A 17079-nucleotide genomic window follows, 5' to 3' on the forward strand; every position below is an offset into this window, starting at 1 on the left:
AGCGTACAGTCCTTAGAGTGTTTATTACTATGTTATTAATTACTTTAAGCCCTCACAGCTACTCTAGATAATAATTTAAATACACAGAGCTTTAAAAAAATATTTCCATTACAAATATTTTAAAAATATACTTATCCTAAAAAGCTTTCCAGCACTATTCCAAAAATCTCTTGTAGTAAATGTCTTTTTTAATTTTAACAAAAATATCTACCGTTATATAGAAGAGCTCAAGTTTTGACAAATCTATAATACAGTCAGAAACATCTTGGGCCAGATTCCACTCTTGTTTATGCAGTTGCCAATTTGGATCACTGTGTTCACTTCAGTGTTACTCTAGTATAATCAGGAGCAGAATATAGCCCTTAGCGTTTTAAAATAACTAAATGGACTGGATACTGCAACAGTTATTTGTGCCTAGCATTACAGGGAAGGGAAATCCTTTACTTCATTGCATCTAAAAATGCAAAAGAATGTTATATTTAGTATTTGTGCCATGACCAAAGAGGTGCCAGGCAGCTGCAGCGGATGACTCAGACCTAGAATCATATTCGCTTACAGAAAAAAAATTTTTTGCCTGAATGATGCCTGCAACTGCTGTCATTAAATGGAGGATGAATGTTTATAGCGAACATTTGTAGAGAGAAAATGCCAACCTTCCTATAATGCTTTCTACAATTCTAGGAATCATTTTAATTGCATTTTGTTACTTATAAAGTTGTGTGAGCTTAATAGACTCTCCCACTACTTAGATCTAGGAAGGACACTATTTTAAATTGCTTCCATATTTTCCAGCTGAAATGCTAGTCCTTTTCAAAGTGCATTTAGAACAAGCTATTAAGCACTTACAGGAATCTGCATCTCATCAGAAGGACAATCTGGAAGCCGTGAGTTAGTCTTCTAAAACACTGGAACTTTTTTTTGGCCTTTCCCCCTTTTTCCTCCAATCTTCAAATTTAAATGCAGTGTTTGATTAAGGATCATAGAAATTAACCTAGTCTCATTGCATCAGGTTACATATGTAAGCAAAGCTAACAGTCTCAGATGCAAACTGCAATTCCTACCTGTGACCGTCATGAGATTAGAAGGGATCCTTACACATTGTGATTTCATTTAATTCATGTTTAAAGCTTTTCCTCTACTTGTTTTCTTCCTAGACTTTGGCTGATGATCTAGTAACTTATAAATCAAGGAACCTTAAGTATATAGACTAAGTTCAGTCCTCACTGTCGTCTTCATCGTCATCGTCATCTTTACTGGGAGCGCATCTTTGGAAGCAGTGTACTAGAGTTGCTAAGAAGAAGCTTGATAGAATAGCAGCAATGGATACTGCAACTCCAGAGAAGATGATGATAAAAAGGTCCGTCAATGACAAACTAAATTTGCATTCACTAAAGCTGACCTCAGATAATTCGTTCAGAAAGATTCTTCTATTTTCTACAGGCAGGGAACACTGGATTTCATGGAGACCTGCAAAGAAGAGGAAAGGGAAACAAATCAGTGGAATATTGATGAATCCTTCTGTTTGAGATTGAATGACTGAAGAAAAGTTTTAGGGATGATTCTAGGTTTATGAATTTGTACAAAATTCAGGAAAAAATGGAACACAATCTGTCACTATTCAAAAGCTGTTACAACCCCCTTGAGTGGCTCCTGGAAATTAAGTTATTTCACCTTCAGTCTTCCAGGAGGTCAGGTATGGCCTAGGACCATGATTCTGAGGATTTTAAAAAGTGAATGTTGAACCCTGGATGCATCTAAATCTGGAGACCTGGAAGCACTTCCCAGCTACTCCATCTGAACACAAATTCTGACTCTGAAACAGGGTAACTGGGATACTGAAGTTCCTTCCACACCTTGGTGCCTTCTACACTACTTTTTTCCGTGTAGTTCCAAACCTACAGTTGTCTTTTTCTTCTGGTCAAAACAACAGTTAGGTTTAATGGATGCTTGTTTGTCTATGACCTGCTTTCACCTTTTCCTCTGACTGTCATAAGGACATGCAGACTAGCAAGTATTATTCCTCTATGCGTTACTGAAGAATGCCTAGAGCTGGGTTCTTCATAGTGAAAGCAAAAAAATCCAAATTTAAAAACTGGTGAGAATATAGTTTGATACTGGACAGTAAAAGCATACAGTTCACTGCATATGCCCAACTCCATTCACAACAGGGGAAAATCAGGAGAGTATATTAACAGGGCTAGAATGGAACAAATAATGAAGTGAATTAAGTCTGTATGGCTGTTGGCAAGATAGCTTTTATCTTGCTATTAAGGATATGAATGTAAAGGGGAAATAGAAGAATTGTGTATTAATGACATGAGAACTGCTGCTGGTTTACTTGATACACTTTTACTCTGCGTCTGCTAATGATCACAGAATGGACTCCCAGTTTTTGACTCTGCATTGCTGTGTGCACACAGTGTATAGGGCGTTTCCATCACACAGCTTTACCATATAACCATTATATCACTATAAGTAAGGGATGCATGACGATAAGATTTCGTCTGCTTTTGTGAATCCCATTTTTCTTGTGGCTGAATAGCTATGACATATGATGTTTTACTATTAAACCCAGGCTTCTAGGGTGAGTGGTGCAAACCTGACTGGTTATCTGGATCAAGCCCAGCTGTTATGTTGATTTGAGAGGGAGTTTTAGCTAAGTTTACTATGGATCCAATTATCACCCTGACTTACTTGACCTTGTAATGATGATTGTACTAAATTTTGATCCCTAAAAGCCATCCTGTATCTGTCATATTTGCTTAAAGTTCTGTTGCTTTCCCTCTTTCTCATGCTCCTCTCACTGACAAAGTAATAAAAGCTGCCAGCAGAATAGGACAACAGTCAGCATGCCCAAGGCTGAATGGTTTCCTCTAGGCAAACTGCCACCTGCATACATGCTACATTTTTTCTCTGAGCCTGGAGTGCACTGGCGATGTATACCAGATGGTGAGGCAACTTGCTTTGCAGACCTTTGAAACCTGCTGTCTATGGAACTGGCCCAGAAGGTAAAGGAGCCACACGGTTTCAAACATCCTCTGAGACTTTTGGAAACCTGGAACCTGCAGAATTCATATATATCATGTCTTATATACAAGCTGACATACTGGAGCACTTGAGTGCACCTGTGACTGCACAGATGGCTAGAGGAAGTACATACTATTGCACTCTATAGCTTGTGATAAAACTCTTTGTACAAACCTTTCTACTGAAAGAAGTGAGAGTTGTTCACCGAGTCCATATTTTCTTTTCATCAAGACTTGGAAATAGCAACTCTAGGGGTTAATGGGAGTAATAAGCAAAAGGGGACACAAATGGATATCCTTCCCTATTCAAAACCATGAGAAATACAGGAGGAGTGAAAAGCCATAGGCTGGAATTCCAAGACCTGTGTCTTTTTAATCAGATTTTAGAAAGAGAACAGTTTTCAATAAATCAACATGATGTTGACAGTAATCAAAGCAGTTACTGCTGTTCTGTAGAAACAGCAAGAAAACGAGTGTAACATATTGCAAATTCATTTGAAGAGGAAGTTCCTTGCTAATAGGAAAAGATCATTGCAGTATTTTGGCAGAAAAGCCTGGTCCAAGTGAATATGGCACCTAAACAAATTCCATTTCACTTGTAGCAAGCACAAGAAAAAACAAGTTTCTAATCAACTGTGTTTCTGTAAAACAAACCACTATAATAGCTGTTGAGACCTCATGAGAACTGCTGTTTTCATAGCAGCTGAGCCATGCTTGCAGCATGTCTAAAGAAAGAGTGCACAGGTGACCGTAAACAACTCTACCTTTTTTATTTCTGACCAACTGCAAAAGAAATTCTCTAGTGTCTTCACCTGCCAGCTTTTAAAATGACCTCTGTGCTGGAGTGGCCTTGATGAGCTGGAGTACCAGATCTAAGCTTCCATAAGGAAGGAAGTAGAAAAAGAATATATTAAAAAGAAAGAGGCAGAGCAAAAAAGACTCCAAAAGAAAACTGTTGTTCTAAGCAGTTCTACATACTGCAGCTCTTGCCTCTAGAAAAAACTTAGTATGGTAGTGTTTGTCCAGGATCCTAGAGATGGAAAAGTAAGAGCCCACTTATTCATTACCATTATCAACAGCAGTTTTGCCATGGATCAAAACTGAGCCTGTAGATTGTGGTCTCTATTCCTATTTCCCAGACGCTTTCACCTAACATCACAACACACAGAATACAAATAGAAAAGAATCTGCAACATACCAAATCACTTAGAGGGTGTTTCTTATTATGAGAATCAGTGTACTGTAATGATTTTGAATCTGATTATACAATAACGAGAAATAAAAAAGCTCCTCTCCATGTAGCCATGGGTACTGGAATCTAGGTCATGTTCTCAAACCAAATAGTTTAGATGGGAATTTTCTACTTGCTTTATTTTGTGACACTCCAATGTGCTAGCTCAGCCCCAAGTTTTTACAGAATTCTCAGTCATTGAGAATAATAGATGCCAATAGGCAAAATACAGCATCATAAACCAATGGCCAGTACAAATGCCTTGCCAGCTCCCGGCTATAGTTTCAGCCACCCTGTGTATACACCATCTTTTCAACAAGACAGGAGTGAACTGATCTCTCCTATCCACACACAAGGCAGTCTGCTAAAATTGTACTGGAAGCAACCTAGAAGGACTGCAGAGCTCGGTGGAAGCACATGCCGGTGACTGAGGGAGAGAGGAACATTTATTAGTCCATCCTGCTCAGTGAATGGGTTTTTTTGCTATGTCGTGACACTATTGCAAAACCCCATACAGTTAACGGAAGCTTTTCTTTCGACTCCAAAGAGAATTTGGAACAGACTGTTAATTTGTAACAGTAGTAAGACTAGCAGCTATATCTCTGGTGACACAAGGAATTTCTCCTCCCAAAGCTAATGCAGTGGTTATTGCACCAGAGCTTCTAACAGCTTACCTGAAAACATCGTAATCTGAAGGTCACATGCATGTCTGCTTAAGATGACATATGAACAATACCATTTCATCTGCTTCCTTCCATAGCAATATGTTACTTTCTTTACATTATCTCAAAGTAGATTGTCCTTATGACATGAAAATCCAGTGTGTGTGGAGAACTGATGTTCTGTACTCCACCTGTCCTATTACATTCATACCTAGCAATAGATCCAATTTTGTGCTTTGCTTGGGCGGGAAGTAATCCGAGGTCATCATACACCCTCTGCCTGAACAATGAATAAAAGAATGGCTTCTATAAAGTGGTCAGTATTAATTATAAGGTGTGGTTTTTTTCCTCTGGGTGATTCTGTTGCATATAGACTGGCTTAATCAAATTACCTGTCCCCACACATAAGACTTCCAAAGAACAGGAGAGTGCTATTTAACCTTAATGCTCTACTTTCACACACTTTAACCACTTGAATGGTATTATTTATGGTAATTTTTTTTACAGTGTATTTGGTTTTGTTTTTTGTTCTGTAGAACCTGTTCAATTTATTCTTTTAAAAAATCAGCCAGGGTTCTTGTAAAGGGTACCTCAAAGAAGTTTGATATTTAGTGCTTGGCTGCAGCAAGAAAACCTTTGATGATAGTTATATATATCTCATTGCTCCCACAGCATGTTCAAAGAATTGCTTCTTCATACCAAACAAATCTGTAAATGAAATAACATGTGTGAGTGTGTTATAAATATATAGCTTATGTTATTTTGGCCAGGGCCATCACATTATCTGTAATAACTCCAGCTGTCCCAAGGACAATGTCACACACTGTATCTTTCTGCTATGTCATCTGAAGAATCAGCTGTACTATACTGGCAAGCTGTAATGTATTGCTTGCTTTTAAAAAGCGAATGCTTTGAAGTCCCAGTCAAGGGAGAGGTGCTAGATTCTATATAGGCTTGTCTCTTAACACTGAAAAAATAAGATAAGTACCCTGAGGATAAGTACCATAAGTACCATAAGTCTGTACCCTGAGGAATAGATTGTCTAAGTAACATAGGAAGTGTGAAAAAGCTGGAATTCTAGAACCATAATGTTAAAATGAGAGGCATGTTTTTAAAAAGAAAAAAAATAGATACGTGTGTTTATAAAGAAGTGATGCAGGAGGGTTCCAGGTAGAGTTGATTTCAATGAAATTCCCTAATAGCTTTTAGAACAATATCACTTTGAGATGCCTTACTGTTAGAGGATTACACTGAAGTCTAGGACTTAAACCTTGACAATAAATTGTAGGCAATTAACCTGCAGCTAGATCCTAATAAACACTTTGCATTTGTTTCTGTAAAGGACTATGCACAGGCCTACTTGTCTTGCAGAGTCAGAGGCTGAAATATTTCCCCTGTAAAAATGAAGCTCTTAGAAAATGGATGCAGCCTGAAACCAGTCTTTATACAAACAATTAGTAATTTCCTTGTAAATTAATGAAAACAGACTGACAACGCTGTAATGCCCCAAGTTATAACTGTACTGATCCTCCCATTTCAAAAAACCCACAAAACCCCAGATACCAAGTTTCATTAACATTCTGCTGGTACTTTGTAGCCATAATTCAACCATGTTTCTCATAGGTACTGTTTGATCAGGAACTTTCAAACAGTACATTGGCTGGACCATCTAGTGCATTGAAATTGCCTCCTCTTGGATCTGACATGGGTTTTCCTTAGGTATGTTGACTGATGACGTATTGCGTTGTGAGTTTCGTTTTATATTCCTCCAACTAAAGACAAGCAGCAAGAGGTATCACTTACTCCAGGTCTACTTGATTCTATTTTGAAGGAATCCTTGTGTATTTCTGTATTTGCTTAATTCTAATACCTATGCTAACTATATCTTTTATTGCAGAACTTCTGAAATTCATTATTACTTCAATATTATGGTCTGTCTGTTAACCCTCAGAGAGAAATTTCCCAGCTATAATTTTGGATGCTGAGTTTAAAAAAAAAAAGGAAAAAGAGGCCTCAATTCTGCTGGGTCTTTGTAGAGTTCACAAAAAAACAGGTATCGAGAAATTGTTTCCTAATATTCAGCTAGGTACAATAGTATGAGATAATGAAAATGCCCACTCATACATACACTGGTATGTATAGGAAATACATCAGAAAAATATCTGAAGCCATAAACATTTAAGTGAGCTTCATGCACACGTGTTCATTACTATCTATGCAATAAATGTAAGAGCACTGTAATATGCTATTTCAATTTTTTTTTTTTTAAGTAAAATTGGTATTTGCCCTTTTGGGTTCTCACATGTTGCTGAATGTAGTTGACACAGACTTGAAATGTTTAAATGTGGCATTTTTTTTCTTGCATGGTGTTTTGCCTCCAGCTATAGTTCTCTTTAGTCTACTTAAACACTGTCACTAACGTATTAGATGTATTAATAAGCAGTGTGAGAGGCAATGCCTCTGAAGAGATATGAAATTCCATTGGAAACAGCCTCAAGCTATCAGAGCAATAAGGCTTAAAAAAACCTGAAGCCTAGATTTAGGTCCCTAAATAAAACATTTTATGGCCAAGTGCCCTAGAGTCTCACAGATCAACATTAGAAGGTACTTAACAGTTTGTCTCAATGCCTAAAGATAAATTTTAACATTAGGTTTTCACATCTGCAAATGCTGTCCTCACATCTTCAAATCCGTGAAAGATGGAAGTACTCCAAAAAAACTTAAGATGGAAGTACTCAAAAAAACCTTAAGATGGAAGAAACAGAGTGAAAAGCCAGTGGCAGTCAGATCATTTTACTGAAAATGACTAGGATATCAAATTATATATTTATATATGTGTATATATAGAAACAGATTTGATGCGCTTGTTAGGGAATCTAATTTCTGTTAGGAGTTTCTGCTCGAATAGAATAAAAGCTGCTGAATGTGCAAAATGTCTTAAGGCTTTTAATTCCTTTCCAAAAAAATGAATATTATGTTCTGTACTAATGATGTGCTAGCATTTGCATGATACTCAGGGAAGAACTGAATGGCTGTAATGGACAGAACAGCCTGTCCTTTTTAGCTGAAGATTGCTCTGCTTCTATATTAGTACATGAAGTTAAGGCAGCCTTCTTTGGATAGCAGATGAATAAATAGGTACTAATAAAGAATGATAAGTCAAGAGGACTTACAAAATACTCAGTTGTTTCACTGGCTTTTAGTTAGGTTAGAAGGTCAAATGAAACCTGTACTCTCATGTAATTATGATGCTTTGTTTTGAAGACAATGTTTAACATTTTCAGTGAGCCCAGGGCTACTATAAAGGCCTGGACTAATGAGTAAGACATTATTTTATTTACAGAATAAGGTTAGTAATAGGTCTTAGATTGGAATGGGATTCTAGAAAGAGCCCGAGAAGCAACAGATGATCACCTCATGGCAGAGTTTTTCTAAACAGGCTTTCAAAAATCATTCCATTCTTCTCACTACAGTCTGAATCTCACTTCTCAACCTCATTAACTGCTTTCTTTTAGTACTGAATTCAGTCTGAGTTTCCTGTTCCAGAAGGCTGCTTACAGCCTCATTATCACCTGCTCTTGCTTTTTTCCTACCTCCTCTCACTGCCATCCTTCTTTCCTATTCTTTTGCATAGAAAGTCTTTACTGGGAAATATGCCACTTTACCAGAATTTACCTATCCATCCATACTGAGGAGGTACTAGCCACAGAAGTCTTGAAAGTAGCTAAACAGCATCTGTATCAGTACTGGCACTAAGAACTCCTCTGAGTATCTTAAAAATTTGTAGTCTTGTGCACACAACTTTCCAAAGCGGAGCAACGTTTGCCCAGGTTGCCCAGAGAGGTGGTAGATGTCCCATCCCTGGAAACATTCAAGGTCAGGTTGGACGGGGCTCTGAGCAACCTGATCTAGTCAAAGATGTCCCTGCCCACGGCAGGGGGGTTGGACTAGATGACCTTTAAAGGTCCGTTCCAACCCAAACTATTCTATGATTCTATGATTCTATGATTCTATGATTCTATGATTCTATGAACATTCGATGAAATGAAGAGGAAAACATGGTCCTAGCTACAGCCTTTGTTGTTGTGACATGGGATTTGCTGCCACTAATGAACTTTCTTCCAGTAAAGTTGAGCGACTACCTTAGTTTAGGATAGAGTTCTGCAAGTGGACCCAGAGTTCTGTCATCTTCAGGCTTCTTTTACCAGTTCTGCTTCTAGTGTGAATGTAAACGTTAGCATTCAGGAGGATGGTGCACTGACACTGTGCCAGCTAATCCCGTCTGTAACAGGGAAGTCTAACACTGAGCACTGACCCTCACTTAAACTTGTGCTACTTTAATTTCAAACATTCAGAACATTTATTTCCTTTATTTATCACACAGGCAGTACAAATCTATTTGGAATTCCGTCACTGGCCAATTCTGAATGAATTTTTTATGTCTTTCTGGAAATACCAGTGTACACAGGCTACCCATAAAAGTGCTCAGTCTAAACCTTCTCATCAAATTGCTAAAAGTCTTTCTAATACTGTTTTAATAGAGGGCAGCAAAATTTTTCATTCTTGCAATGGATAATGGGGATCTTAAATAGAGTATGTATTAAACACAAAAGGTTGAGAAAACACCATTGCATCTAGCACGAAAAGTACAGACACTGACTATTTCTTGCAATCCCAGAAACTCTACACAACTTCCTGGAAAGGTTTTTCCAAAGATATTGAGAAGAAAAAAAGTAAAAAGCAAAATGAGGGCAAGATGACAGAAAGGAGACACTACTGTCACACTCCAAGGAATACTTAAACTCTAATTAGAAGTAATACTAAAAATGCATTAGTCATTAGCAAACAAGGTCACAGGCACAGCTGCCCAAAGCATGTCCACAGAAAGTAAAAATCAGCAACAGAGATCTCTACGAGCACTTCAATGCAGCCACCGCAGACTACTTGTATTTCTTTTTGTTACATGCATTTTATCTGCATCCAATCCCTTCATCGAGATGAGACCCTCAGAGGGGTTCAAGAAATGTCTTTTGCAGTGCTATGCATTACTTTTAAACAGCACCTTTCACCAAAAATTTATTCCATCAAAGCCATTTGTATTTAAACACTGAAATGGAAGCGTTCATAAATGTTAGTTCTGTAGATCATGTGCACCAGTGACAACTTTTTGCTGGATGAGCCCTGAGTTTCTAACAGTATTACTAAAAGAAGTAGGTGAAGAGATGAGGCAAGAAAGGAAAAGTGCATTTCTAGCCAAGATATAATGCGATACAGAACAAGCTCTGAAAGCAGAAGAAAGCCTTTCCAAATACGAGAAATTACCGAGTGTATTTTTGTAGGATTTCCAGCTCCCGTTGAAGCAGAAAATGCAAGAAATCTCAAAGGTGACTCTTGATCTCAAAAAAAATGAATGCCAAATTTCTTTAGACTTTACTGAATTCAAAATTTTGAAACATTATGCCCCAAAATTATTTAACTCAACCTATAACTATCCTTCCCTTTATTCAGTACCTCTCTTGCTTTTATTCATATTTTTCTTAATTTCTTCTACCAGACTCCAAACAAACTCTCTTCTTCCTCCTCTACTTTCTTCAATTCTCACTTTAGAGCCTTGTCAATCGCTTTTTGTAAAATTCAAGATGATGGATCAAATATAGGCAAGCAGAGGGTAGAACATAATAGCATACACCTCAGATATATGATTTCCTTGATTTTTTTTAATAATACATTTAAGACCAACTTAGACCTTTGTTCTTTCAAGATATTTTTTGTTCTGAGAGTTTGCATGTCCCCCATGGAGTAAAACCTTCCATGAAAGTTTTTACACCCATCTTTGAGGGGACAGAGATCTTACAACAACTTTTCTACTTCCAAAAAATTATCCAATATGCTTAATCTTCATGCTCCTCCTAATGGGAAGCCTTTAATATGAATCATTGGCCACCATGCTGCCGTTCAGGCATAACAAATGCCTATAAAATCAAACATCCTTCTACAGAAAATCTTTATCAGGGTTATAACTTAACCATTTTTGACCCATAGTGAACACTTTGTCTTCTCTAGGAAAAAGAACAACTGTTATATATTCTTCACTTATCACCAAGCCACTGATCTTCACAGTTCCTTTGTCTACTTTGCACTACACACACTAGTTTGTTTTTAATCAATTAATAACCAAATCAGAGGGGAAAAAATGTGGTTTGGTTTTGGAGTATGATTAAAATTCTGGTTTTAATATCTTTTTACAAGTGTAAAAATTTGTTTGCTGTTTTAAAGTGCTGAGTTTGATTGCAGGTAAAGTGCTGAGTTTAATTGCAAAACTTTTAGTGCAATTTCTTTAGTAAGTCTGCCTGCAAATCTGGTATGCGGGAGTATTTACTTACTGCCAATAAAGCCTTCATTTAGAAATTTAGGTTAGATGAATAAATGCCGGGATCTCTAAAATGATTCAAATTCCAGCTGTTTGTGTAAAGCGACAAGTTAGATGTGCAAAGGCAGCTCAGCTGGGAAGAGGCTTTACAGTCAGCTAGTCAGATAGGTCAGCATAAGTTATAACTTTACAAGCTATTTCTGGTAGCATGCCAGAAAGAAAATGGACCTGGCTTTTGCAAAACTAATGAGTTGAAGTATGGCTTTTGTTCAGATCATTGAGTTCTCCAGAGGCCTTAACTACAGAGGTAGAGAGCTTCAGGATCAATTAGTGAGATTTCAGTTAACATTGACAAAACTCCAATTTTTAAATCAACTTGGTATTTCTTTTGCAAAAAACAAGGGCAGCTTTGACAAACATACCATTTTACTGCAGTGCTGAAATTAAAAGCTGGAGCAGTGGCTGGGCTTGGTAAATTGTTAACAGCTTGAGTGATTTCTCTCAGATATGCAGACAGGACACATTAAACTATTTTAAGTGTCATTCAAAGTGAGGAATCAAAATGAATGCCCAGAACCTGTATCTATCTGTCAATGTATTTCTCCCAGCCATTTATCTCCTGTTTCTTGCTACCAGTTCTGAATCTTGAGGGATTGCTATGCTACAGTGACACTTGCAAACGGCAGCCCTGGATCCTAGTTCATCCACAGACTGGGTGGAGCATGCTTCTTTTCTGCTTCAGCATATCTTTTCTTATCTAACCCATTCTGAAGCATCCCAAGCCAGCATAAGACACACAACAGTGTACAGAGCCTTTAGTTTCTTTGCAGTGCTTTGTACTTTTCATGAAAGGACGGGGGATCACCAATGCAAGTTTACTGTCATTCACCCTTCCACACCATTTCCCTTCTCAGTAAACTCAGATTACAAAGTCTGCCATTTAAAGGCTGGGGAACTTCAATCTGTCATAGAACCATTCTGTACTGCTAGTCACAGTTTAATCTTAAAGAAAACCAAGAGAAGAAAAACACCAGCCAACTCCTTTTCCTTTCCTGCCGTTTCCCATTTGTATAGGTCAAGCAATGCAAATACTTGAGCTGCTGCAGAATTGTAAAGGAAAAGCAGGCAGCCAAAATAACTAAGCTCTTTTCTTGGGCCCTGAAAAAATGTATCCCTATCTTTTTCTTTTGCTGTATTTCCAGATGTAATGGCTGCTGCCCTACTTATCTTGATGTGTTTGCTGCAAGGATACTTCTGTCTCCAGCCTTACAGCAGTATCATGAGGAAGCCAGGGAGTCTGAATGCTGAATCCTTCAGCGAGTTGCTCTTCCCACCCCTCCCAGGAAAGGCCAGGCGAATGTGGCTTTGGACAAGTATAACCAGACAAGAAATGCTAATGTGATTAGTTCCTAATGGGTATAATGTTGCGACATCATTAAAAACTGAAAACTGGATATAAAATGCAATCAAATCATAATTCTAAGAATTAGTTTTACACTGACTTTCCAAAAGTTGTTTTGAAAGGCACTCAGTTGCAGCCATATGGTTTTAAAATGTCATTGAGACAGTCTTTCCTTTTTGGGTTTAGTTTTTCCCTCACCTTTGTGAATAATGTTTTGCTAGTTTATTAAAGGAGACAGCCATTATTTTTGTGGCAGCAGCTCACAACAAGCAATGAAAACACTGACTTTGCACACTTTTCTGCATACATGCACTAGATCTCACTGATATGACTGGCTGCAAAGCTATCATAGGACTTGCTCCTGGGAACAAATACAAATCATTTGCTTAGGCCATGTCGGGGGGACCGCTCTGATAAAACCAACCATTTGCATATTTGCTCCTTCCCTCCTTGTCTTCCCAAACCAAATCTAACTGAAAGTTTGGAAGATCTGGATGAGCTAGTAATTTTTTAACTCTTTGGCTGAAACACAACTGTGGATGAGAGAAAATGCTGTGAGAAAGCATCTCTAAGCTTGCAAGACACTGGGGAACACTGGCAATACTATGGGAAAGCTCAATCACTTGAGATTTCCAGACATAAGTTCAGATACACTTTAAAACACTGACATGGCAGAAAAGAAAAGAGAGATGGACTGGGACAGACTCTCGAACTGAACAGACTCAGTTTGGGTAAAGGGGAAGGAACTAGAAGTTCATGAAAAGAGATGGAAAGCACAGGGAAAGTGAACTAATGTTTAGCATGAGAGATGGGCAAATACTTGGTTCAAAAAGACCAAACTTTAGCTAAAGCATCAGGAAGGTGGGAGAACAGGCCCAGGTTTGGTTTAGAAAGAATCAAGATGAAAGTTTCACTGAGGCAGACAGGAAGAAACCCAACACATTTTCTCAAATGACTTCTTCCTTAAACAGCTGTTTTACAGCTAAGAATATTTAGGGCAACCTGGATGAGTATATTAAAAAAATGCTACCCAAGGTCACGAGCATAGGAAGAACTTTAATAACTGAATACAGACTCTGATGATCAAGAAAGGAGAGAAAAGACCTCTGAAATTTGTAGGCTTACTATGTTTTTCCCCCTTTTTGTCTGAATTCAAAGAAACAGTTACTTGACCTCAACCCATTCTCCTGAGCTCTTCTCCCCCAGCCTTTTAGCGCTGACCATCTTCTGCGCAGACATCCCCCTCAGACACAGCCCAGACACCAGTGATTTCATGTCAGGGAATACTTGTATACCCTCTGTAGCCCTTACAAAGTTTTTATGCTCCTAGCAGTTTCCCTTCTGGAGCTGCTGGGCGGCTCAATGGCGTGAGTTTATGCCCTAGTGCTTGTTGGGAGGCATGAACTGTGAGATGATCTCCCGCTAAAGCTGAATTAAGAGAGGCCTTGAGGTCGGGTGGGAAATGTGGAGCAAGAGTTTGGATTCCCTATACATGGCAGTTTTAATACACCCCGCTCCCTGCCCATGCTTTTCTGAAAATTACTGGCCCAAATACCAGTATTATATATCCTGCATTTTGGGGTGTTCCAGAGCCATTTCAATTTATTCCTAATATTGGAAACAGTGCTATTTTAATGAAAAGAGCCAAAATCAAGCTATTGAAGAGAGTTTCAAACACGGGGTATCACAATAAAATACTTCCAGGAAAGGGCTGACAACCACAGCTGCATAAAATGGGGATTTAACTCTTCTGTAGCAGCTTTATAGCTGATCAGTAAAATGGGAGAAAAATCAGTTTTCCTAAGGAGCTGGCACAGAATGTTTAGCTGCCTAAATGGCTTATTGTAGAAAATATATTTATGTGAGAGGAAATGAAGTCCGGAAGAGAACCAGCTCTGGGCTGAGTGAATTTGGAAAGGTTCTTTCACTGTCTATGTAAGTTTGGTGTATAAATCAAAATTATTAGGGCTTAATTTTTAAATTTTGTTTCTTAATTGGGAGGAGAACCTGCTGCTAAAAAAAGCCAACATCATTTTAATGGACTCATTTGCTGAAAGCATGCAATTACAGTTTGACCAAAATGCAGTGTGGGTCACTGCAGGCAGCACACAGACAATTTGACCAAGAACCCTCCTTCCCTCCCAGACACACACACGAGAAACGCACATACTGCACTGTAAGCCACTGAGCTTTACCTTTCTGGAGCTTAGACGCATTGTCCTGTATCCAGCTGAAAAGATTGGCAAAGTCACAGTCACAGACCCAAGGGTTGCCCTCTAAGCGTATAGTCCGCAGGGAGGGAAGCGCTTCTAGGGCTGCCACATTTAGGCTTTGTAAGTTATTGTCATTCAATTCTAACACTTGGAGCTGTTCCAGGTTCTCAAAAGCAGCCTCATCCACATCCACCAGGTTATTGTTTCCAAGGCTCAATTTTATCAGTTTTTCTGCTGATTTGAATATCCCAGCATCAAGCTGTGTTAAATTATTGTAGCTTAAGTCTAAATACACCAGTTTGGTAGAACTGCTAAAAGTGCCCTCTTCTAAAGAGGTGAGGGAGTTATTCCTGAAGTCCAAATAGACTAGATCTCCATAAAATATAAAGAAATCAGCTGGTATCACCTGAATGTTGTTATCAGCTATAAGAAGTTTCCGTACATCCAATGGAAATGGATTAGGAACACTTGGGAGTCCTTGATCCCGGCAATCTATGGTATGGTAGTCCATACAGCTGCAGACGGCAGGGCAAAAATGACCCACAGGTAAGAAAAGCAGGCAGGCAAAGACAGAAAAAGGCAGAAGGCAGAAAGGAAAGCATGGCAACATCGTCAAGGATTTGAAAGCTATGATGAGCACCACTTCTAAGAGAAAGACATTTTGCTCAGCTGAGCAGCAGCGCCTGGTACTTGTGTGCGTGTGTGATTGTATCCAGGAGATCACATATCATCACAGATCCGATAGCAGCAGTCTTGGGAGGGGGGAGGGAGAGTGACTGAAGGAAAGAGGGAGGGAGGCAAATGTGAGGATTTACACAGTCAGAATAGTATAATGCTGTGCAGTGTAAGGGAAAGCGATGATTGGGTAAACGGAGGATCTTTCAAAGGACTCCCTTGCTTTTGTGAGCTAAAAAAAGCTGAGAGCCTGTTTGCATATTTGCTGTATATTCCAGCAAACGGGAAATCACACCTGATCCTGTGATCCGACAGCAACAGCTTATGCTTAAAAAGCCCTTCAGGTAATAAACCCTGATAAAATCACTTATTCTGTTTCTTCGCAGGAGCCTACATCAAGGTGACCAATACCCTACAGAAATGCAAGCGAGGGTCAGGGAAGTATCCTGGTTGACTGCTTAGGACTGTTTTCCCTTTCATTTGTAAAAGAGGGAGCAGAAAAGCAGCAAGGGGGGGAGCCCAAAGACAAGGAACGCTGACTTGTGCTCTTTCTGGATGCCTTCTCAGCTTTTGGAGCAAGCATGTTAACATTGTTTAAATATGACTCATTATCTTTTAACCAAAAAGTATAACCTACTGTAGCAACAAGGAATATGGTCTCAAAAGTGCGGAGTTTTTTCCTTCCTGTTTTAATGACCAAAACAGCTACTTTCTAATATGGCACCGGTAATGTCTGTTGGGCCAAATAAAAGTGCAAATTGTGGATCAAATCTTCAGCTAGTTAAAAGCGAACAGATTTTCATCATTTTCAGGGGATTGAAATATTAGACAATCAATTTGCCCGTCTCCCATGGGACAGCAGAGATCATTTTGCAAAAAGGATCTGTGTTTTTCTGACATCCCAAATCCAGAAAGGCAAGTCCTCTGCCAGCTGCAAGCTTAACTTTTAACTCCATCTCCTCCCTCTTTATGCACGTTGTGTAAGCAGACAGAAATGGGACTCTACTGCTTGGGCCACACCTATGTGCTATGAGGGAAGATTTTTCTAAAGAGATGGATTGTATTTGGGTGCCTGTGTCCTGAAGATTAGAGCACAAACTCAAACACCTTTGGAAAGCTCATTCCTAGGTCAAAGAGAGGCCAGTAATCTTTCATTTAAGGTTGTATTTCATAACTGAATTCAGAGTATCTTTCATCCAGGACAGGGTACAAAAATTTCCTTCTAAGATAGCCTATCCTCCCAAGATACCTGCACTTAAACTCAAATAATGAAAGTAGTATTATCAACCTCTCCTTCAGTAAGTATGTAGAAACACTGAACTGCTGGGAGGGAACGAAGAGGGAGCCAAACTGTTCTCAATAGTGCCCACTTACAGAAAAAGAGACTATGAGCACAGATTAAAAATCATCTGAACACAAGAAAACACTTCTTTTTTACTGTGAGGGTGGTCAGACACTGGAACAGGTTGCCCAGAAAGGTTGTGGAGTCTCCATCTGCAG

At 38.8% G+C, this 17079-nt stretch overlaps 1 protein-coding gene across 1 annotated transcript; it reads right to left on the reverse strand.

Annotated features, from left to right (window-relative positions):
* Positions 1-1213: 1213 nt before the first annotated feature.
* LRRC38 (leucine rich repeat containing 38) lies at positions 1214-15622 on the reverse strand. The gene is made up of 2 exons (XM_009581825.1): positions 14887-15622; positions 1214-1467 (listed from the first exon to the last, which is right to left on the reverse strand). Exons 1-2 carry the CDS (start codon positions 15512-15514, stop codon positions 1214-1216), a joined length of 882 nt encoding a protein of 293 aa, XP_009580120.1. The 5' UTR covers positions 15515-15622.
* Positions 15623-17079: the final 1457 nt, after the last annotated feature.

Source organism: Fulmarus glacialis, unplaced genomic scaffold (assembly GCF_000690835.1).
Source record: "Fulmarus glacialis isolate BGI_N327 unplaced genomic scaffold, ASM69083v1 scaffold757, whole genome shotgun sequence".
In the NCBI taxonomy this organism is placed as follows: Eukaryota; Metazoa; Chordata; class Aves; order Procellariiformes; family Procellariidae; genus Fulmarus; species Fulmarus glacialis.